Below are 25,072 nucleotides of genomic sequence, written 5' to 3'. Positions count from 1 at the left end.
CCTTTGTTGTCCTAGAGGATTTGACTCGGTTGCGTCCCACTTTGACGACGCATCGCCGCACTCATCTCAAGGAACGGCCTCTGCCCCAGCCACGCCTTTCGTCCACTGCGAGAAAATACTTAATGTAAGGGTAGGCATTTCTTGCATTCTCGCAGGATAACCCCCAAAGTATATCTTTCCCAAATTACTCCCACGTTCGTAAAACTATTCCTGCCTCTGTCGATTTTTTTAAAGATATTATTTCATTTTGACTTTTATCTTTGGCGGCTCAAAATTTTCCAATCTAGACAAATACAATTTATGAATGGTTTCTGGTTACTGGTTTATTTGCATTTTAAAAACGCATTGATTTCACTGGGAAAATATCTTGAGGCGAGAGAAATGTTAAATGGTAATGGTACTGAAACCGACGAGCAAACGGAATTGACGGTAGCGTGGAAACATACTGCATCTTCCAGGATCTCCGGGAAAATCTGAAGTCGTCCTATTTGGCTTGACCCTCCGAAATCGTAAATCAATCTGACAACGCATTCAAGTCGCTTTGATTTTCCAAATTGAAGTTCCCTCTTCCTTTTCCATTTGGTAACCGGAGAAAGGCGCCTGGTGAATATGTCCTGGGCCCATATTCTGTGTGTACTCGTCGTTGACTCAAGTGGATCCTTTGGGATGCTTCATCATTTAGCATCTGTGCACAGTTGTTCGTTCATAAATTGTTTCACTGCTTCTTGTTTTTTTCTTATTTTTATTTCGTCTTTCGGGTTATGAGTGTTGAAAACTTGATGGGACGGAAGTCTCTCCGTGGAAGTCCTTGAAATAACTTTGGAGTCGAGCACAGCGGAAAAGTGAAAGGACCCAACCGAGAACTACACAAAAGGACTCGCTCTACGGGTGCACACATTTGTTGGGACTCCATTCAGGATACGTTTCTGACGCTGCCTTCTAATCACTACACATGTACTTCTCCACACATACGCATCTTGTCCGAGGTACAAGTAACTTCTTACGGACTTTAAACTAAGATAACCTAAGCAAGTTGAGGGATAAAAGTAATGACAAATCAGTTCGTTCGCTTTGAAACAATGAAATGGGGAAATGGCGAGTTTCCCTTGAAAGTCTGCGATCGACTTTAAAGTGAAACTCACAATCCTCGCTGATCGGAGTGGTAAATTGTTTTCAGATCGCGCACGTGCCTTGTGCTCTACATAAGTGTGCGTGAGTGTCTGTGTGACTGTGCCTCTTCTACCTGAGATCCTACACGCAAAAAAACCACCTTGAAATAAATAATATGAATTGTACAGGAATATCGTATCGTATCATCGTATCTTTTGCAACGCAGTGGGCTAAACATTATTCATGCTACGTATAGAATGTATTCAATAAAGTGTGCACATTAACACTTTTCTCTCAGTGTCGGGGATTTTAGGGTATCGGGGACCTTTGGCGCGCTTTCGGGGGTTTCCGAACAATAATAAATTATCCTCACCCTCACCTGGCTTCTCATTTTCCTTTCTCATCTCCTTTCTCGCTTACTCCTCTTCTCTCTCTGAGCTAGGTGCTGTTTCTATCTTATCCGGGGTATCGATCCTGATCAAATCTGGGCATATTCCGCTCGAGGCTGAAGAGTATGTGTAGGGGAAGGACTATAATTTAGGCAATACACAGCGGGAAAAGCTAAGAGTGTGTGTATGTGCAGTATACTCGTGTGTTCAATTAAGCATACACCAAAAAGTAGCAAATGTTAAATGTTTAATGCCCCAAAAGTCACCGTTTTTAAGCAATGGCGGGCTTTTTAATTTTTAATATTACATTTCACGTTATAGCTCGAAACTTCGATGGCACGTTTAATGATTTCTTAGTCTAATTTGAGTTTTTGAGTTTGGGGTAACCAAAAACAAGTTTCGTGGATCTCCCTCGCATTCGTGCTGCCTCCCTCTCGCTAGCCCCTTGCCGCTCTAATGCCCTTTGTTCCGTTTTATATACATACATACATACATGCTCGTAGAGCATATTCCGTATGTATCGTGTCGTGTCCCGTGCTGGGGTCGCTGATCGCCAGCGATCCTGCATCGTCATTCTGCCGCGAAAAACATCTGCTCCTGCTGCACAGCAATCGTTCAACAGCTCTGCCCCTCGTCCCCTTCGTCGCCTCGTCCCGCTCTGCGATTGTAGTCGCGTCCCTTTCTACGCTCGCTGTCTCGCTCCCTTTAGAGCAACCCCTGTGTCAGCAAACAACGCCAACAGAGAGGTCCTGGGCATTAAGTTCCGCCAGGATTAGGGGTGTTTGCGTTAGGGATCGCCGGTAACTTTCGACCAACAGCTAAAGCTGCCTGCAAATCGGCGATTCTGCCTGTGGGTGGATGGATGATTGTGGTGCTTGTGAATCATCCTATATGGACTCCAGTTTGCGTAGGTTCCTCGATCCGTACACCCTTAACCATGGCTTTGGAAACTATGCAGTCTTAAACTATTCTTCACTTGATATATGTATGTATGTGATGGGTAGTTGTTAGTTGTGCAGTCCGATGATGCTTTTCGAGGGTGCGTCCTCGAGAATCAGGAGCAACAATTGCCTACAAGCACGGCAAACAATGAGCAAAATAAATGTGTGAGCAATCGAGAATGAAATAAAATTATATTTGAGCAACCGATTAAATTGCAGGAGGGTGGAAGTAATTGTTCCCAAACCTGTTGCCTGTGGTGCCAGAGGGGGGTGGCGGGGCAGTGGGATGCTTTTTTATAAAGGATTCGAAGCCGGCGGAAATGCAAATTTGGTCAATTTCACTCTCTGCACACAATTCAACGAAACGATGGTCGGATGTACGAGTACATACACTCTCTATAATGCAGGGGAATATATTTCTGGGTACAGTAACTTGACAAAATACAGTTGGCACGGCACAATTTGTAATAAAGTTCATGTTCTATTCCCATTCTCGCTTTACGTAGGGCACTCTAAGCTTTACTCGCAGAAAAAGTGACCTTGTCCGCTCGGGAAATACCACTTTCGAGGCATATTAATGAGCGCGTGTCTTCGGTTCCTCCGATCTCCTCGATTCCTTCGCCTTCTTGAAATGCATGATCCTGTGGCATTGTACCAACCCCTCCATTTTACCAACTTGCAAGTCCGCTGACCGCACGCGCTGCCAGTTTTGCAGGCTTAAAGCCGTGCCAGTCGCAGGTGTCTGGTGAACTGGTTGCGCCGGGTCCTTTGCATCATCTAGTTGGATTGTCTGGACCCAGGCGACTCTGGGTTGGACCCCAGCTCCAAAGACCTACAAAGGTTGCTTACCTGTCCCAGCCCAAGAAAACGCCCCAAAATTATAAAGAAATTGTAGAATTAAGCAAAATTAAAATGCATTTCCAGTTTTTACATTTTTGCGTACTTTGAGTAACTAATGCGAAACATTAGTAAAATCACGCAAACGAAGTCGCGGGGTTTCTCTATTTTAAAGTTCTGTAAATTGTGTGTTTTGTAAGTGGAATTCAATTGAACTTGAATCGAATTCTAAGAGAGGTTCTTTGCTTTGTGATTTGAGAAACGTACCTGGACTTAAAAAATACAGCTTAAGATTTGCCGAGACGAACAATAACAAAATAAAACAGGGACTTAGCCAGATCTTTCCGTTTCAGAACCGCTCTAGTTGTTTAGTTGTTTTTTAACCTACTTTTCGAATTCACAAAGATGAATTGGAGTTTCCGCAACAGAGAAGTAGGATTTCTCCTCTTTCTAACCCTTTGTAAACCCTTCTCGAAATAAGTACACCCGTTCGACTATTATACTAATGATTAGGTTTCCTGCGATGCCTGCGATGCCTTCGTTGATTCCCTTTTTTGTGATTTTGCGTTCAGCGTTGATTGCCTACTTAGAAACTCTTTGAATTGCTATCAGGCAAATTGGCAAATAGAAAATTTAGAAATTTACGCACCGTTGATTTCTTTTGCTTCTACGCCGCATTTTTTCAAACTATTGATTTTGGTCGGCAAGTTGCGGTTGGGCAGTCGAAAGGATCTGAAAGGATCTGGCTCCGACGAGGATTTAAATGCACTCGAGTGATCCGTTAAGTGGGACTTGTCTGCTGCTGCTGCTGCTCGAAATGCGTCAAAAGTGAATTTCAGCTGCAGATTAAACTGCTATTGAAGTCCGCCGAAGCTAGCAATTTAAATTCCGGCGACATCAACCATTAATTGTGGGTACGTGGCTACGTGGGTACGGCACTTTTGGCATGCGGCACACAAGGACTCTACGGATGTTCAAGGACTGCACTGCAGCCTGTGGCCCAAAGAAAACTCCCGCTGATAAGACACTCGTACCCGACATTCGTTTCCAGGGGAAAATTATGACTCTTTTGATAAGATTACCAAAAACATAGTTCTTGGCAGCTGCTGCTTATAAATTGGTCGTCTCAATTGCAGAACATTGTTGCTGGGTCAGAACTTTTTCATCTTCTAAGTTACAATAGAATAAAAGATGTCAAATTAAAAAATATACATAAACTAATATATTAGTTAATACATCGAGGCAGAACAAGTTGACAAATTGTCTCTTCGCAAATAGAAAAACTGCTTGCTTTCCAAGAAGTGCAAATGCATTTTATGTTTTTTGTCTATTTCGCAGTCCTTTATTTCCAACAGATTAATCAGAAAACTCCCTTTCTTTGGCTATTTCATGGAATTTAATTTCGGTGCTAGATGTATTTGTCTTTTTATGAATCCACTGGTCCTGAAATCAAATCACTCCCCTGTTCTTTGGACATTCGAATCGAAGGATCAATGTTTACCCAAAACATAAAGAGAAACAGGACAAACGCCCCAAGCAAACAATGGCTTACTTGGCCATTCAGGAAACTTCTTTCTGGCATTGTTGCGTGATTTTTTTGCACTTGTTTGTATTTCTGATCAATTAAAACTGTTCCCCCCGCATTGTTCATCCTTGCTCATTCCCAATAGTTCGTGATATTTGCTTTTTCCTTTCTCAATTTGTGTTGACTTTGCCTGTTAGAATCCTGGCTGAATCCTGGGATCGGCCGGTTGAATGTGCCCACATGCTGGGTGTTTTTACAGCGCATAGAATCAAATCCAAGCACTGCAGTGCACTGCAAGAAAATGTAATAACATAACAGGATGAGGACATTAGGACGAGGCCCTTTGCAAAAGGGTACCCAGGTCGATCTGCCCGAAATAATGTTTATTTTCCTCACGGACAGGGCTTCTGTTTTGTTCAGCAAATGCGAATTCTTTTCGAGCAGCAGCCACAACATTTTCATAGTTGCAGAGCTCAGGAATATTGCGCAAATATTGCATTCTTGCCATTCAGAGTGCGTCAGCCTGTGTCAATAAGATATATCATCGAATCCTGCGTCCTTTTGCATTGTCTTGGCTCTAGCCACAAAAATGGAATAAAATAATCACGGATCCCAGCTTCTGGGAATTCGTTTGGTTCTCTCTATTCTCGCACGTTTGCTTTGGGAAAATGAATTTCCACTCTTTTTTTCGAGCTGCAAAAATTCAGTTCGTGATGTTCGACGGAATTTTGCGATTTTGACGCGTTTTGTTTTTTATGCAATTTCTCGCAGGATTAGACCTTCTCAGAAATTTGTAAGAACTGCGTAAGGACTAACAAGGATCGGGATCTTAACCCGTTTTTATGATCTGATGCGGTATTTGTTATGTACCCATATCCTAAAGGATTTTTTTATCAACAACATAACAACAACATAATTATCTAACTTAATAACTACTAGCATCATTTTTGTGCCCTCTCCTGCTAAGTAAAAGTATTTGTTTTTGAGTCGAATTATTACAGCACTTTCGATCCATCGATTTGGTATTAATGTACATATACATATCTTATGTATTATGTCGCGTGTCTCGCAGTAAAAGGCGAGACTGCACACTTGAGAGTCCTTATCAAAACGTCGGCCTGTTTCAAAAGGTAACATTTCTCATCAGAGGACTTTGCCGACGAGTGTTCTTCAGTAGTCTCGAGAGATCCTGAACTCGATTCTCTGGCATGTTTGTTTATTTAACTGTTCACAAATTAGACTCCCTGTAAGGCAGCTATCTATCCACTTGACCATTTGTACTTCGGGACGCGCCTATTTAGATAAGGACTGCTTCGTCTGGTCTGCCGATCTTGGATCTTGGAATCTACTTTACCCTGCGGGCTAGCTGCCTGATCATCCCAAATCCCGGCTTAATTGTTAATGCTGAGTGAGATGTTCTGCTTGCTGGAGCGCAACGACTCGTTAACATTTAGCGAACCAGTCGAGCAGCCCACTAATTAAGTCATTTTGCCAGCTCGTTACATGGGCAGCGGTAAAAAAGCGAGGTACACATGAAAAAAAATCAATGTCTTCAGGCTTGAAACCAACACTGACAGAACATGGTAAGACATTGTAGCCTTCTGGACAAGATTAGTTGGTAAATTTGAAAAATTGAACAAAAAATATCATGAATAAGGAATTCACTTGCAATAAAGAACGTGTGAGCAACATTTGTTGAATCAAACTAAACGGACATATTGGGTTTTTTTCTTAGTGTCGGGGGCAAGGGGCGTGGCTGAGAACTGCTCTAGGAGGACTCCAGAAACTGCAGAGAGTGCAGACACCCAAGCATAAATTCCGCATCCAAGTGTTGCTCAAAACCGAGTCCGCAAATCAGTTTTATAATGGGCCCCGGACCGGAGGACTGCAGGACTGGAGGACCCGTGGACTCCTCGGATTCAGAGACAGATTCTGATTCAGATTCGGTTTCTTTCGTTTGATGTGGCTCGGCGCTATCGGCAGAACCTTTTGGGCTACGCGGATGGAGTGGGGGTCCAGGAGTGCGATAAACTGTCCAAGATTGTTGGCGGCTAATGAAGGCAGCGCGTAAAGTTCATGATTGGCATAGACCACACATTTAGCCCGGGAAATGAAGGGTAGAAGGGAAGCAGGGAAGGCAAGCTTCCGAACTCGAGCTCGAGCTCGAGCTCGAAGTCATTCTTCATTCCTTCGATTTTTCGGTGGCTGGTTAGAAGAACCGGGGATTCCCTTTCATCGGCTGTCTTGTTTGGCTAATTGATTTGGCTTCCCTCGATGAAGGGACCACCTTGTGGTTCGTTCGTTCACAATTTTCCTTAATTTCGTGTTTTTTTTTTGGTTTTTGCACTCGCCAGGCAACTCAATTAATCAAGCAGTTAGCAAGGCATATAAACAGGTGTACGGGTCAATGGGTTTCATTCCAATGGATTCCTTTTCTGTTCCCGGAATCTTCTCCCCGCCTTGTTGGCTGTAAACGTCAACAAATCAATTTGGTTTTCTTCATTGAAAATGTCATCGAAAGCGAAATCATCCTATCTATTACAACTGATTTCCTTGCTACTACTTGCTACTGATTGCACAACAAAACGCCCCGATTCGAACTCTATCATAAAAAGACGAAAACAAGAACGAAATACTCGTATAACCAGTGGGTGATGATCCTTTAAATCAAAAACCTGAAGGAGGCGCAATCGATGCCCACCTACTGTTCAATATTCCTATCCCTACACACCTGCACAGTAGTTCCATCGGCTGGAGTTCTATGCTATGCTATGCTACCTGTTTGCCTTCTACTGGATATCTGGAACGATCTACAACTGGGGCCTTTGGGTTAATTAGAATCCAGCTAGATTGCGCTCGGGTTGCATCCCATAAATTCATCGCTTTGTTGTCGCACGGTAATGTTATTATTGTCATCGTCGCAGCGGGAATATGAATTTTATGGGGGCTCAGCTTCTGTTATCTCAAAGAAAATATTTTGGGACATAAATAACATTTTTTGTTAAATCAACTGATCAAGTGGAAAGCGATTCAAGCATAAGGACTTGTAATCGCTTCGTTAATATACAAGAATGCATCATTCTTATTTTTAAGAATTGGTAAAATGTATAGGAGAAGGATTATAAAGGATATCAAATACGTAGGAAATATTTTTTAATGAATGCACCCTTTACCAGAAGTAAAATGGCCGGGAGCACCAGCATCCCCATGGATTTTTCAAAGATTCCCTTTAATGGAGTCGTGGCTCGTGTCCTGCGCCCCAACTTGTGCACTTCTAAAACTCAGCCCCCTCACCCCTGTCCTTACTTGTTGGCCCGCGGCTGGGGGAAACGGTAAATGTTGCACCTGCCCATGAACGCCGCGTATCCTGGTGTATCCCCTCGATCGGGCAGCTGCTCCTTTTCCTGCTTTCCTTTTCCCGCTACAGGTGCGCGCGCGCCAAGAAGAAAGGAAAGGGACGGATGCACCGCAAGAAAAGGAGGTCAACATGAATTAGTTATTCTCAGATTGCAAATAGATACATAGGTAATTATACCTATATTGGTAATTATATATTATATTGGTAATTATAATTGTAATACTAATTACAAGATACTAACTATGGGTAATCACTACATCGCATAACTTTTCGTTTGTTAAGCCAGAAGGGAAAAGCCAGAAAGAGAGGGGGCGGCTTGAAAGAAAGAGAAAGCGACATGGGAGAGAGCGTGTGCCCAAACACTTATCCTTATCTAATTTGCATAGCCCCCGATCGATGCAATCGCCACCCAAATTTGTGTTCCCCTCTTTCCCCTGTTTCCCATCTTTCTTATTATGAAATTTCCTGCCTGACCGGAAATCACAGAAATGAGTTCGTTTTCCGGTCAGGCCTGAAGAAAGGGGGAAATCTCTTGGTTTGCCAAATTGAAATGCAATAAAATGTACACTAGCAACACAAACACACACTGGCAGAAGCAACAGCAACAGCGTCGTCGGCAAATATGCCGCACTTAAACATTGCATAAACAACAAAGATGCAGCGACAGAAACGGAGAAAAACGACGCTTTCCGTTAACATCAATCTTGCAGGACAGCCTAAAGGTTCAACCCAATACACTCACACCGAAGTGTGTGTACACTTGAAAATATTTAATGTATTTAATTTACAAAGAAACACGCTCAGCTGCTAGAATCGCACGACTAAGAAATCTAAGTTCTTGCCACAACCGAATTGGCTTCTACCACCAAATCATTTATTGGCAACCAATGAATAAAGTGTACCTTGTGCATCAAAGTGTGTGTGTGTGTGCATCAAAGGTGGCAGTCTAGTAAAATGAACGGACTACATTTCTGTTATTTTATTGTATGAAATCGCATCCGACACACCGCGCACAAGTGCAGCAGCCCAGGCCGAAAAAGCAGAATGGGAAAAAAGGGGAACTTGGCATCTTGGGGCCAAGATAAAGTTGGCAGGAAGCGCCAACTTGCGCCAATCTTTTAAACGTGTTATTAGTGTTTCGGTATATTTATTTATTATCATTTTCGCTACGAAACATTCAACAATATTTGCAGTCTGTGTCTGTGTCTGTGAAGTAGAGAGATGACAAGCAAAAAGGCAGGAACATGGAAATGCATATGAAAAGTATACGTTTTTTCGATACCCCCATACACTAAGCTTCGATTTAAAGTTGAGTTTGAAACCTAACACCCAGGATGAACAAATTTCTGGTAGGAAACACATTTATTTGTATAATGGACTTGCGAACGCCTTGAAATAAGCTAAAATACGACATACCCCAAACCAAAAACCTGCTACCTCTTCGATCGGGGCTCAATCAAGCCTTTTGATTACTTAACTTGCCCTCTGATTGCTGCTGACTAAAAAATGGCACATTGATGACATAACTGAGCTGAAAGTTGCCGTCAATGAGTTTTACATTTTAAAGTGCAAGTGGTGAACTTGAATTGGACCATCGGGAATTGAAATAGCAGGCTGGATTCCCGAGTTCAAGATCATTGACCGCGCTCCCAATACACATCAAACGGATGGCGGCGACCCACGGGTTTCGGAACAATTAGTTTAATTACGCCGCGAGTGGGTTGTTCTGGGGAGAAGAAGGGTATCGCGAGGACCTAAACATGGGCAATTTTCGGTCATGAGGTGACAGCGATGCGACATGATGAAGAGCTTCAACTTCTGATGTCTCAGCTGCTGTCAAACTGGAGTTCCTTCGCACAGTTGCAGGCAGATTGCTAGGGCTGAAACTTACAAACGAAAAAACTTACGCACTTCAATTAACACTGAGAAGCCCTTTAAAATAAGTGGATTAAAAGCTTAATCAATTACATTTCGAATTGGAAAAACTACACCTTTTGTGCTTTTACCTCCAGTAATTAGCATAAAGCCAACGAGGAGTTCTAAATCATCGTTCTTAGTGAGCTTGATACCATATTCCATAACTCGACTGGCTCTTGGTAATGAAATTTCTGTAATTGATAAGTGGTGCGCTACTATCTCAGCCGCAACTGTGAGATGGCTGGAGTATTATTCGCTCGCGGAACTCACCATCAATTGGGCAATTTCAGACGGGGTGCAACTTGTTAGCACACGGGTCCCGCATGTGGCGACGTCATCTCAGCCGTCAGCCAAGTCAAGCTGTCATCTCCATTACCAACTCGAGCTCCATCTCCATCTCCACCTCCATCGCTCTTCCAAACCCATCACCATCTGCAACTGCATCGCCGTCTAGAGATCCCGATCCCGAGCCCTCTTGGCATCCTCGTCTTCGTCTCTATATCATTAGTTGTAATTGATCCTGTGTGATCTTTTGATTTTGCGTCAACGCAGAGGTTTTGCATATGGACAGGGACGATTCCAAACACCAGCAGCGACAGCAACGTCCACGGCACCAGCGCCGTCAACGGGTTCTGAGTTGCTTATGCACTGACAGAAAAGGAACTAGTCACGAACTTGGTGTTTGCAGAATATGGATTCATTTAATATTGATTTTGGTTGGTGATGGCTTGGGTTGAGTGGTTCTCCTAATCTTATGAAGGCGTTGACCAACTCTGAGTCGAAATCAAATGTTAGATCCTCGAATCAAGTCAAGTTCTAGCAAGTTTTCTTTGAGTGTGCGCCTGTTTTGGCGCTGCCTGGGATTTTACCCTGCCCCTCATTAAGATGATCGTCATCGCTGTCGTATTTGCTCGACTGCCGGCGAATTAAAAAAGAAAGAGCAAAATACAAAAGTAAATCAGCAGAAACTTTCAGATAAAAAATATATGGAAATGAGCAAAAGTGGTCTATATTAGAACACTGTTGCTATCATGGTTAATCTCTCGCGTGCTTAAATAAGCTTTCTCTTGAACTGATAAAGCTAAAGTATCTTAAAAAATACATAAAATATTAAACCAGAGCTGGTATCCTTTTCGCCAAAAGCTTTCGTATCCCTCCACACAGTTTCCTCCAAATATCTCTACCCTATAAGTAATACGTGGTGGCAAAACTTGGCACTTGACGCTACTTTGGATGCGGCCCACGTTGCGTTGCGTTGCGTGTGCATCTCAAGATCTGGACGTCTCTGCCCCTCGCAAGTACCCAAACTCGCAGAAAACCCCCATTGCTCCTTTCCCGCTGTGCATTTATGCTGGTGCCCGTAATTGCCAAAAGACAGGGGAAAGGGTCAGGAAAGGGCAGGAAGGGGCAGGAGTGGCTGGGCTTCAGGTCCTTGGCATTATTTAAATAGTTACTGCGGGCGAAGATTTCAGTTAGAGCTGCCGTTGGAGTTTCACGGGGACAGTCCGTATATGTATAAACAGTTTCGAGTAACCGAAAGAGAAGAAAACAACTATTTAATTTGCATTTGATCTGAATATTTTCATGCCGACTGTTTGGGGCCCCTTAATGTTATAATTTATGGGCTGCAAGTGCAATGAAATGGGTTTTCTTCAAATCCCACAATCTTCGCCGAAAAAAGGCATCGGGCCCCATGGGGAGCATTTAGTGTCATTTGGCTAATGGCTTTTAAATTGGTTCGGTCGATTCCGGCCAACTTCTTCGATTTCAGCAAATTCGACTCGAAACGAAATCGTACTCCAGAGGCGATTGTTTAATTGTATCATTACCATAATGGTCAATATGATGATGTCTGTGTTTCAGGGTCTCCCAGGGTTTTCAAGCGCCAACTGTTTGATTTATTGATGTTTTTATAAGAACAATGTTATAGGTATAGCTTTGGTTACTCATTATACACGTGTCTCTTTTGGCTGCTATACATAAGCCGTTTGCTTTCGGGGTGCGATGATGTCTCTCTGCAAAGGCTGCCTCTTACATCACCTTTCCATCAAGATGCCGTCAATTGAAGCTACCGTTTCAATTTAGATCTTCTGCTGGTAATGAGTAACCAGGGTTTTTCAGGGAAAATAAAAAAAAAAAATAAGAGGATGTAGCGAGATGGCTAATCTGAAGCGCCGTTAGGCAATCCGAAAACTTGATGACCAGGGCCGCCACCCTTTTCTCTTGCCTTCCTGCGTCGTGGTTATTGGTATCTTGGTTATTATTCCGAGGTGGGCGTAACAAAGTCAAATAAAAGAAACGGTACATTCGTGGCCAAGAAGATTCAGAGGAAGGCCCTTTTCTTTGCGTAAGTAAATGACGGGCATCAAGATGAGCTATCCACAGCGGAATCAGTACGTTTGTGCACTTTTACGCTGCGGCAGCACGCGTTGGCTTTAATATGAGCAATCGGGATCAAATCACTCCTTTCGGCCAAAAATTGATGAGCGCCGCACAGAGAACAACAAATCCCACAGCTAGTGTTTTCTCACACATATTTAGGCGCTCGATGATGAGTTAAAGATTCAATTAAATCGGGTAATCATGTCACATTGCATTTGGTTACCCAACATTAAATATTCTTATATATTCACTACTATTTCCAAAGAAGGCAAAATTTATTTCCGTGATACAGCTGGAGCTGATGAGACCCACGAGGATCCCATAAAGCAGCCAAGAACCCTAAAAAACCAGACAAAACCCGCGGAATCTGCTGCTCCCGTTGATGGTGTTGATTGTGCGCCAGTCAAGTGTAAGTTGCACATTAGTCAAAAAGAGGGAAAAATACAAACAAATACAAAAAGCACCCGATAAAAAAATAAACAGGTCCTCGAAATGTGCGGGAAAAAAAGAAGGAAATGAAAGAGAGAACTTAAGCGGCTTAGGTCCGCGAACTCCATGAATGAATCCCACCGAAACCCGATTGCCAACTGAAACTGGTATCGCAGCTCAGCATGGAGACTTGCCAACTGTCCAAGAAGTCCATTCACCACGTGATCTGGCTGCGTACAATGCGTTTGGTCTTATAGACCTTTAACACCTTGAACACCTTTAACTTGTTGGAAAAAGGGCCGTACCTGGCTCTAAACTAAATCGCAGCCCCGAATACTATCTATTTATAGGAAGCTCACGTGAAAATAGAAAATAGACATGTCCACCATCGCCAAGAGCTTTTTAAGCCGTCTTCAAAGAGCAGCCTAGCCTAGAATGCTGTTACGTAAAAATGATTGTGAAGTAGAGTAAATTGAGTTCCCCTTGGCCGCTGGAAAGGCTGCGAAGGCTGTGAAGGCTGTGAGGGCTGCGAATGCCCGATTCCTGTTTTAATTATAAGGAACGAGAGCCGAAAGACCTGTCTGTGTGTCTGCACTCGCCGTTTCGATCCGTTTTCAGATCGCTCTTTAATCCACTTGTTCAAACGCTGTTGATATTCATATGCTTTGTCAGTTGATTCGCTAATATGACGTCTGATGCGGCTGCGAAAATTTGCACTTTTGACTTGGGCGCACCGGACTTTTAATTTGGGCCCCGTGGACCTGCCCGGTCTGAGTCCGCAAAATAAATAAAGCCTGAATAATGGGCTAAGCTACCTCAGCAGCAGCTCAGCAGCTCGGCAGCAGCATTCCAACTCTTATCCCTCACCTTTCCTTTGGGATCTCTCATTTTGGATGGGATCTTCCGAACTTCCCATCTTCCCCTTCAAAAGTCACTCATTAAACACAATTTTGGCCAGGTAGTGTGTTTGATTTGGACGCGATTTTCTGGCGATGCACGTGTTGCGAAGGAAGTGGCTTCATATTGCAGCCTTGCAGCCCATCCTGCAATCTTCCCTGATGTGTTCGCTCGCTCATCAGAGATAATAATGTGCCATTAAATGCACAGATAAAAACTCTGCAAAATATCTAATTTAAAAGGGCAGGACATTTAAATGTTCTTCTAATTTTCAAGTTCAAAATCAATCAACGTTCTAAATGGCTGATACATAGAGCTATTAACGTATTGAATTAAAGAAGTTATAATGGAAAGAGGGACTAGGTTTAAAATTATTGGTATGTGACTTGCATTTTTTCGGTGTACAAATAGCGGTCCACTCACTCACAAGGACATCAAAATGTAGCGTTTTTTCCAGCAATCGCGTGGCTATTGGGTTCGCTGCTTTTACTCATCAATACATGGGGTGACCCATTGAGTACTACTCTTGTTTGCTTTGCTAAGAGCACCATTTAATGACAGGCGCACTTCATTAGGCATTCAGACCTTTTAATTATGTGCGTATTCTAAAAGAATTTTAATTTGGACTCGGCGGAGTTGATTGTGCAATTTATTGTCAGCAAACAATTGCGAGAGTAAAATGATGAATGCGTCGCAACCACGCACAGTTCCTTGGATTGGATTCGATCTGCGAGCTGCGGATTCTATGGCGCATTATGCACTCAAATTAATTTATGTTCCCTGCTTAAGCTGGGGCGATCAACACTAGCAGGACACACTGTACCTAGTCGTAGCGACTTTTGCGCAGAAGTCTAACAGTTTTGGCTAAGGGGCTAGTAATCAGCTAGTAACAAGTTCTCAAGTACAATAATGTAATTAAAATAATTGTTATATTGTATAAAAAAGCTGGGCACATAAATAAATTACTTACGTCAATCGGGTTTCCTCCGTCCCCATCTCCTCGTCACCGTCCTTTTACTGCTGAACTCCTCACAGGGTATCCTTAAGGTCTGTATACCAGCCCGACTTCTTCTAGATTCCCGTCTGGTTCACACCGCAATTTGTGCCGTACTCCTCGACCGCCTCGTCTCGCCTCTCCTCGCCTCGGCTCGCCTCTGTTTGTTTGTTTGTTTCCGCGGCTGCTCCCGATGCACTATGCAGACTCCCGACTCCCGACTGCCGATCTCGATGGCAGTCCCGGATCCTATGCCAATGCTCCTGGTGCTGCTGCAATTACGCGCTGCACTTTGATTCACAGCTCCTTCTGATCCCCACTCAAAACTCCCTGCCGCCTCTCCCCTGCCACACAATTCAAAATGTTCGTGCTTAAGCGCTATTAAGTGGCAAAAATCGCACGCGCATCAAGCGTACAGACAGACTTTAAAATGGAGCTGCGCCTTCGGTCTGGCGATGGGTTTTCGGATGTGTTTTCAGTATGGGGGTACAGAGAAAGAAATAATGTAATACGTATACTCCCAAGCTTAACCAAAGAAACATGGGAAAGTGTGCGAGCTGTGCAAAAAAACTCACCCAAATAGATGAACAACTTTCCCAACTTTCTGCGTATCTTCTTTATCATATTGATTGATATTACCGCAAAGCCATATTTTCTCTAAGTGCCTTATCCAGTAGAAAAGGGGCAATCTGTCGACGTGGCCACGCGCATGCCCAATGACCAGTAAATGAAGACTTGCGGATTCTGGCCAAATGTGGTGGCCGCCTGCGTGTTGCTTATAATTAAAAAAACATGCCCAAGAAGCCCACGAAATCGGGCATTTCGGTGGGAGATTGGCCGCTCTGCACTGCACCAAATCAACTTATTTGCCTTTCCATTGAAATAATTAGTTCAAAGTTAAATATTGACTGCCCAGCCGGGGTCCCCGGTGACTTGTGGTCGCCGGAAAAAGCGCCCAACCGATTTCGATCCCATACGCATTGAATCTTTGTGCCTTATCGCATTTAGGAGCGGAATTAATCGATTTGCGGGTGCGAAAACATTGGTGCGGCTTTAATTGATGCGAGTCCAGCACGACACCATCGGGGATCTTTGGGGAAAACCAGAAGGACAGAAGGATGGCTCTCGCCTTGATTGGGTTGAGCTGATGTCGAGAATTTGTGCGACAACTGCGGACTATCGCTTATCGATCAAGTTCAGCAAACAATTACACGAATAGGCTTACACATAGCATAAATAAGTAAAGATGCGAAAGTGAGCTCAAAGTAAAGCTCAAGTTCTTGAAATATATCTGTAGGTCTGATCATATTCAAAATGGGTTTGCCAAAGTAACCAAGTTATTCAAGGAAGCATACGATTGTAGAATTATGATAGCAAGAAAGCAGCATTTATTTGATTAATGGGGGGTTAATAGATCCCTTGAAATACATCCTGGCCACCACAGCCTGTGCAACAGGACTGGCACAATGAAGGAGTCCAAGGAGTTCAGTTTGTGTGGTCCAGCGGCACAGACTTCGGACTTCGAGGAACAGCAGGATATGCGCAAGCAACAATGCCCGGTCATGAATTGCATAAAGAGCCGGTGGCGACGAACAACTCAATTAACTGGCCCGGTCCAAAATGCATAAGTACGCAATTGTGATGACCCAAGGAAGTGCACCGTCGGGGTTTCCGGCCAGAAGAATACCAACCATTTTCATACACATAGAGTGTTCGAAAAGAACGAAAGGAATTGGATTGTTAACGAGGGAGCGAATAATGAGTCGCCCGAACTTGGACCTGGAACTTTATTGAGCCGAATCCTCGGCCCTTGGACGGATGTCCGGTCCAGAAGTCAGTGCGCAGGCAACTAAGCTCAACTCAAAAGACAAATAATATAAACGAATTTATAGTTTATAGATCAACGAGCGTCGCAATTGGTTTAAATGGCTGTTTGGCCTAGCTGATTGATTCTTCTGATAGTTTCTTCCTTTATGGCAAAGTAAATAGTGAACAGATTTAAAGCAAAGTGAGCTTGTTAACTGGGGTAATGAAATATTTTTAATAATCCCTTCTCTGCACAACACAAATTCAGCTTCCATCCGATCCCCTGTAGTTGCTATCCACTAAACTGAAACGAAAACAGCTCCTCTGCTCGGTTGGCTCATAAAAATTAATACGCATTTTTAATCGGCAGTCCGGTTCACTACGCAGCTCCCCAGCTTCCTTGGTTTTTCTGTGTACGTGAACTGATTTATGAAGCGAGTTGCACTGGTCGTCAGTTGATCATAAAAATTTGTCAATTTAATTGAACTTACAATTTTAGAATTTTTGAGCCCACTTTAATGGCCAGTTTGTTCATTGCCGTCATTGCTGCTGAACTTTAGAATTTTTATCGCGATTGAAATGGACGTTGCGGAGACATTTTACAATGCTCATTGAATAAAAAAGGGGCAAAAACAGAGACTCAACCCGTCGAGGTAATAAGAAAATACTGATGATGGCATCAAGTAATTAAAGGCGAGGACATATTGTGGGAAATAACTTAATCTTGAAGTTAAGGAACTTAATAAATTCAATTAAATTAGGTAGGTGTACATTTATACGAGTACATCTATGTACCCCTAAGAGCATTTTAAGAACGTTTTTAATAATCATGCTGATTATTATCGATGCCTGATCGATGCGAAGAATGTGAGCTCCTCGTTTTTTAGTTAATGGCAATGCCGCTTTGTAAATGCAATTTTATCGGGGCATTTTTTGTATGTTCATTTACAAGACTAAACGATCACTTAAGCGCCAAATGCCCAATCATTTCCACTCACAATTATCCGCACATTGTTGCCATTACTCAAGAGGCTTTCCAATTTGGTCATCCATTAGTTTTTATTGATTTTTGCGCAACATTTTTCTAATTTGCAGTCCCAAAACGAACTAAAGACGGGCAGCGCCAGTGGCGAAAAATGAGACTCAAGGAAAGATCTTGGCCAACCTCGGTGGCACATATCAACAGCCAACTGCCAACAGGCAACAGCCAACAGCCTGGGTGGTCCACATCTACAGGACCAGCACCAGCACCAGCAACAGCCATCATCTTCCAAGTGAAGTGCTCCGAACACTCGCCTCAAAAATCAACTCAACTCACTGGCATGTAAAGTAAATGGGGCGCGTTTTATGCAAAAAGAAACGATCCACTTGCGAGGCGAAGGGCAAACCAAAATGTAAAAATGAGCAAAAAATAAGGCAAATATCGGAGTCCGATGCTCGAGACTTTGAACACACTTTGTACAATTTAGGTTCCTTTATTTAAATTAATCAGTTCTATGGCCAACTCAGTTGTATCTAGAACAAATCTAGCCGTTTTGAGAAGCATTTGCCTTTACAGATGTGCTTGTTATGATTTGAATGCAACTTGGTATATGCCATGGCTGCATATCAATGAGCTTCATTTAGTTATTCATTGTTTCAAAGCCAAACTTGGTATACCCTTTGAGAGGGTAGGAAACAAATTGAAAAAACAAGTTCATCGCGATCGCGGCCACAAACTTAGCCCAGTGATGGCTATCGATCAACGCCCGGTTCCTTCTGAGAGTCCGATCCGATCATGGAGTCCCAGTCCCCTTGAGTGCAATGAATGGGGTTGCGGAATATAATGCGGAATCCCCCACTGATCTGCGGGAGCAGCCAAAAAACAGTTAAGGAGACGCGCGCGCACTAATAAAAAGCAATTAGTAACTATCTGCACTGGCATTAACGATGTTTCGGCTCCGACTCGCAATGTGGGTCAGGCAGCAAACATTTCATTAGGCTGCCAAAAACCAATCCGAAAATCCGAAAACCCGAAAACCGAAGAAACGGAAACAAACTTGTGCACACAGGGAAGAAAACATTGCAACAACTTCATATTTGCCATCTCAGCTTAAGAACTCCATAAGATATACATATAACGTCCTGTCCTAAAAATGCTGTGTACGAATAAAGATAGTTGCCACTGTACTAGGGAAAGGTGTATGGGATAAACGTGAAAACGCAACTATACCATATTCCTTGTCGAAGGATTCTGTGTGCGGTGGGTCCTCGTTCCCAAGCCCTTAATTAGTCGTCCTCGCAGCCGATACATATCGCTGGAGCAGGGCGCGTGTCCCTTACTTCTGTGGCTTCTGTATCAATTAGTAGCTGCTTTTCCTAAACACCGCTCCCGTATCTACGGCTACGCACCCGTATCTCAAGGGTTACGAGTTGTGAATGTGAACTGCTGCGGTAGGTGAAAGTCGTAAGATTCCGGGGACATTAGTTATGCTCGTAAAATGCTGCGTGCTAGCTGGCTTGGCTGGTGGATCAACATCAGCATCCTTCGAGGACCCAGGATCCGTAGCTATTTAAGAAGTTTACAAAATTAAAAAGGAAGTCCCGATTGTATCTCGTTAGCGAAAGTTATGACTTGCTTGGGGAGTTTATAAGGTTCCTCTGGGTCTTTTTAGGCCTGCGTGTGTTCCTTATCAGTGAAAACTAATTTTTATAGATATGGCTAGAGGCGAGACGTCACTAATGGTTGGGATGACTCACAAGGAAGCTGTTCCTGGGTAAAACTGAAGGTCCCTTTCTTCCAATCCTTTCTCCCGACCATTTGAACTCGACTGAAGAAGCACTGATACATAAGCAACGACTAACTCCAAAGTATACCAAGAATACCTGCTTGTAACCTCCCTACCAATTCATAACCCAAACACAAGTCATTGGGCAAAGCAAATAAAATTATCTTATTACAAATTATGCCCCCAAAACTTCAGAGGATTGAAGGAGGGATACCGAGACTGAGGCCGAGTATCGCGAATGGCGAATGGGGAATCGCGAATTCAGAACTCAAAGGATCACGAGAGCAGACGCTAAATAGATTATGTCAAATGATCAAAATCACATAATAAATTCACTTGGGGAATGAAGTGAAGCCGTGGGCTGCGGAATAAACGCATCCAAAATCAAACAAGCCAGGGCGTTGCACCTGGGGGCGTGGTCTTAGCCCCCAAAAGCCCCCCCTCTAAACCCGCTAAACCCTCTAAACCCAGTGCACTACACTCTTTAATACGATTTTACATGGAATGATTGCGGCAAGCCTCCAAATTGCCTGGCATCGATTATTGTTTTGCATGTGGCCGACACTGCAGCCGATATGGGTTTCCCATTCCCCATTCCCCAAACCCCCGTCTCCCCACATAGTCCCTCTTCCCCACTTTAACCCCCTTTTGCCGACGGCGCTTTCATGCTTCATGTTCGATCTCCTCGAAGAACGAATCCTGAAGAACGAAAACTGATAACGCACACAGAACAGAACAGAAACAGAAACCGAAACAGAACCACCTCGAAAACTCCAAGGAGGTGCGGAAGTTTTAGCGAAAACAATAAAATATTGATCCGACTGCACAATAAATTCAAAGCCTAAGTACAAAGGAACTCGTGGGTTAAGAATCGGAAATCGGAGGAGTCTCTCACACTTTGCGTGCAAAAATCGATCAGGCGAAATGAAATTGAAGTTAAAACGCAGCGCCCGAGGTCCGAGGGCGATACAGCATGCCCAAGATATTTATCTCCAGCTCTCAGACAACGAAACAAAAAATCTGCACCTACTCCATAGATACTTGGCTGGATAAACAGTAAACCTCTGTTCTTTCAGTGTATCGCAAGTTCACAGCGGGCCAATGACTTTCACGAGCTTCTCCAGTCGGCATTTGCGTGTGAAAATCCTTTGAAATTGGATAGACCCAGGCCCATACCCAAACGTCATAGGCCTAAGAAGAATATCTAAGAAGAAGCCATTCATTGTTCGGTTGACACATTTGGGCAAAGCGAAATCAATTTGCGAATGGTTCAGTGAATTTGTGATCGCCCCCGCTGCAAGTAGCAAAGTGTAAAAAATTCATTTGCCTTGCCATACAAACTCATCATCGGTTTTTTTCTTTTTCCTCGGATGCAGTGTGCGGTGCCTTTCGCTACGGGTGATAAATTTTCAATTTGTTTGACTTCAGCACCCACGCAAAGGATCATTGGACTTATATATGTACATATGTATATACAGTTGCAGCTGAAAGCCAATAATAATACTCGTAGTATAGTGGCTATTATTACTGGATTTGGCGGCCACCTTCAGAAAATGTCACTATTCTTCGATACATGTTTAGACACTGTTGTTTTCAGATTATTACAATAAAAATGTTAACTTTAGTACTGTTCTTGTGCCGCTTCTGAACATGTATGTATGTACATACATATGTACATATGTGCATGGTAGCGATTGGTAGCGCAACTAATTCCAATTGACACTGCTGCACGGGAGAAAACCCGTGCTCATCATGGCCCATTGTGTGTAGTGCAACATTAGGTCATGGCTAATCAAGTGTCCGACACCTTGGGGTACAAATACACGTAGCACACACTACGTATATACATGCATATTTTACACACCGATATCCTCTACTTTTTCGTTGACCTTTGTCTTCTGCCTTTTTGGTATCTCTGCATACATTTAATACAATAACTTTTTGTCTTACGCCTGGCTTTCTTCGTACATTTTGTATACGTCCTGGTGGGTCTAGTTTACTGAGGTCCATAGATATTCTCACACCTTTAAGTGGAACCTGACATCTCCATTAGGAATTGACAGCCAGTCGAATTACCATTTCCCCAGCCAGGTTCCAGAGCGAATTCGTTGAGATGGCATTGTTTTTCCTTTGAATGCGGTGTTATCTACTTAATAAAAAATTTAAATAGTACTAAGTGACACAAAACAATCCTAAGACTACTCAACATTGAACATTTTTATTGAACAGTCTCCGAGTTGGGGAAACCAAAGGCCGCAATGGAAAAGTAAGTCGGTATCCAAGGAAAACAATGTTTTTATCGTACTTTCGTGGAATTTTTAATTAAGGATTAACGAGAGGTGAATTTTTCAGTGATAAGTAAACATTAATCATAAATTGATACCACGTAGATATAAAAGTTAAGGCAAGTTATCGCAGTGAGCAAGTCAAATGGTGAAATACATATATCCGTAGGCAAAATGATGACGGTATTCAGTCTTAGAAAGCCAAAACTAAATTTATTAAATAATTTAAGTAGCGGGGCAATTGCAGTATTACATACATTACTGCCTGCCTAGCTGAGCTGTAGAGTACTTACAAAATTATTTGATTGATTGTTTTACAATCGCGGGAATCACACACACTACACTATCGTTATCGGTAAGCTCCCCTTTTATACCAGTTATACCCAGTATATAGGGGTATATTGTATCTGTTAAAAGGTATGCATAATCTAAAAAGAATCGTATTCGCCTCTTAAAGTATATATATTAAGATATTGGGATCACGTCTTAAAACAGATTTTCTCAAAGAAAAAACTGTATTTTTTGTCAGAGTAACGGGTATCGGAGGGTCGAGACACTCGACTTGCGCGTTTCCTTTTGAGTTTTTATAAGAAGCCCCTTAGATAGTAAAATCACAGTCAGTCGTGTTTGTCGTTTGCCATTGGGAACATGGCCAGTTTTCAATTCAAGATTTTGGCCTTCCTGGCCGGACTTCTAGTTTTGGTTGTCGAGGCTAACTCCACCCTACACCGAATACCCATTCAGAGATCGCCAAACTTCAAGCGCAGCCACAAAAATATTGTGGCAGAAAGGGATTTTGTTCAGCAGAAATACAGTCGCCAGTACACCGCCAATAGATATCCCACGGAGCACCTATCCAACTTCGATAATTTTCAGTATTACGGAAACATTAGCATTGGAACCCCAGGCCAGTACTTTTTGGTACAATTCGACACGGGTTCCTCCAACCTTTGGGTGCCGGGAAGCTCGTGTAACAGCACAGCGTGTCAGGATCACCAGGTCTTCTACAAAAATCAATCCAGCACCTATGCGGCCAATGGAACGACCTTCTCCATAACCTACGGAACTGGCAGTGTTTCTGGTTATCTGTCCGTGGATAGCGTAGGCTTTGCCGGCTTGACGGTGCAAAGTCAGACGTTCGGTGAGGTAACCACCGAGCAGGGAACCAACTTCGTAGATGCCTACTTCGATGGAATACTGGGCATGGGATTTCCGTCCCTGGCTGTGGACGGAGTCACCCCCACGTTTCAGAACATGATAAAGCAGGGTCTCGTTCAAAGCCCAGTGTTTTCATTTTTCCTGAGGGACAACGGCAGCGTAACCTTCTACGGAGGTGAACTTATTCTGGGCGGTTCTGATTCCTCGCTTTACCGTGGTTATCTCACCTATGCGGATGTCATTGAGACTGCATATTGGAAGTTCCAAACGGATTATATCAAAATCGGTAGTACTTTCATTAGCACCTTTGCCGCGGCAATTGCGGATACTGGAACATCTCTGATTATAGCTCCGACCACGCAATATGATCAGATTTCTGACTTATTTAATGCTAATTCGGATGGAGTTTTTCAATGCAGTTCCACCACTTCTTACCCGGATCTAATCATCAACATTAACGGCGTGGACTTCAGGATCCCAGCCAAGTATTATATCATCCAGGAAGGATATTACTGTTCGCTGGCCGTTCAATCCATTGACCAGGACTTCTGGATCATGGGAGATGTGTTCTTGGGTCGTTTTTACACTGAGTTCGATGTGGGCAATCAAAGGCTGGGATTCGCGCCGGTAAACTCAGCAGTTTCCCTGAGACAAGTGCATCTGTGGCGCATCTTGACTTTACTGCTGGCTTGTGGAGTTTGGAGTTTGAGAAATTAGTTTAATTTTTTTTTTTTTTTTTTTGAAGTATTTACCAAAATTGACCTTAAAATATAATCTATTTATAAATCAAACCATCCCTAAACCCACCGACCTTGAAATGTACAACAGAAATTGAAATATATAGATATTCACAACCGAACATGTAGTTTACTTCTGTGTCATGGACAAGTATTTAGATATTTCAATCAAAATTATCTGTAAACAGGAAATCTAGTTATTAACGAAGCTCATCGATAACTGTTAATAACAAATATCTGTTACGCAAAGGGATTTAGTTAGCCCGCGATCCAGAACTTACTTAATTGAGTTGCAATTGAGCTGGCCAGTTGGAAGAGATTCTTTTGGCCAAAGCAATGTTTTTTAGCTCCTTGCGGGTAGCATTCATCGGAAATTGTGCGGACCTAATTGGTCTGTTGTGTGATTTATTGTGAAAAAAATGCAGAGGGCTCTGTAAAAACAACTCCTTCCGAAATTGGAACTCAAACGCAATGTGAAGTGGAACCCATTGAGCGCATTATTTATGTGATGTTATTTTTTGTGCTTTAACCAAGGATTAGGACTCGCTTCTCCCACACGAAACGCAGCCGGTGGTCGGGTCGATTCCCATCTAGATCACGACCAAGTGCACTGGGCAAACATTGAGATACAGATATCTGAAGGTGCATAGTTTCTTTTCCTTATTAGATAAAATATGCATTAATTTAATTTTTGTTTAATTTCTGATAGGTTATAAAATATAACAGAGTGGTTTCCTATGTATATATTTTGGTTTTGCTAATAATTTGAGTTTGTGCTAATATTGTTTTCGCCAGATGTGAACTTTGAATTATAAATCCATGGTGAGCATTTTTCGGCAGAGTGTATACCAAGATCATTCTCTAATGAGCCGCATCGGGCTTATAATTTATTGACCCAACCATTGCATCATTGGCCCAAGCTCATCAAATAACAATAAAATATTTGTTGCAATTGCGATCGGGCATCAGATCGGATGCGTTATTGCAGGACCACCGGAATGTGACCCCAGCAAAGGGAACCAGAAGAAAGGTGAAGGTGAAGAGTAATTCGAGTCCCGAAGAGGAGGCAATCTGTCTCATTAGCCGCAAAAGCCCAGCCTGATTTATGGCTCGATCGGCCGTACGATCCTTGTTGTCTTGCTGTTGTTAGTCGGCCAGATAAATCACATTAAAATATTTAACCAGCGCAATCGGAATCCTCCGTCGGGCTGTTCGGCTGACAAATCTCTTAACGAAATCAGTTAACAACTTAACTAATGATAATCAATACGCTTTTAAACAGCAAAAAGGGCTTGCATATCGTATCGTCTGCCGTATGCCGACCGATAATACAGCTAAAAACCGTAGGAGAGGATCCCAAGAGTAATCTTTGATAACCACTTTGTCGATTCGCCACATCTGCAAATAGTTGAGGCGCCCAATATAAAATGTTAGTATGCTTTTATTTATTCAGGTACTAATCGAATTATAAAGTTAACGTTTGAATGCAGTTTAAGCAGTTTGTTATTAAATTTAAAATATGCAAATCATTTAAGCTCT

General features: G+C 42.9%; 2 protein-coding genes across 2 annotated transcripts in view; both read left to right on the top strand.

Annotated features, from left to right (window-relative positions):
- LOC122623371 overlaps positions 1-25,072 on the top strand; it is a 145,198-nt gene that overhangs the window by 11,014 nt on the left and 109,112 nt on the right. The gene's annotated exons all lie outside the window — the stretch shown is intronic.
- On the top strand, positions 22,260-23,655 carry LOC122623376 (lysosomal aspartic protease). The gene has a single exon (XM_043802505.1). It carries the CDS (start codon positions 22,287-22,289, stop codon positions 23,511-23,513), a length of 1,227 nt encoding a protein of 408 aa, XP_043658440.1. The 5' UTR covers positions 22,260-22,286; the 3' UTR covers positions 23,514-23,655.

This window comes from Drosophila teissieri, chromosome X, assembly GCF_016746235.2.
Source record: "Drosophila teissieri strain GT53w chromosome X, Prin_Dtei_1.1, whole genome shotgun sequence".
In the NCBI taxonomy this organism is placed as follows: domain Eukaryota; kingdom Metazoa; phylum Arthropoda; class Insecta; order Diptera; family Drosophilidae; genus Drosophila; species Drosophila teissieri.
Note: the sequence above shows the minus strand (reverse complement) of the source record. Positions and strands in the feature narration are given on the sequence as shown.

Excerpts from the sequence above, each read along its gene's own strand:
- LOC122623376 (XM_043802505.1), top strand. The coding sequence starts at position 22,287 with ATGGCCAGTTTTCAATTCAAGATTTTGGCCTTCCTGGCCGGACTTCTA.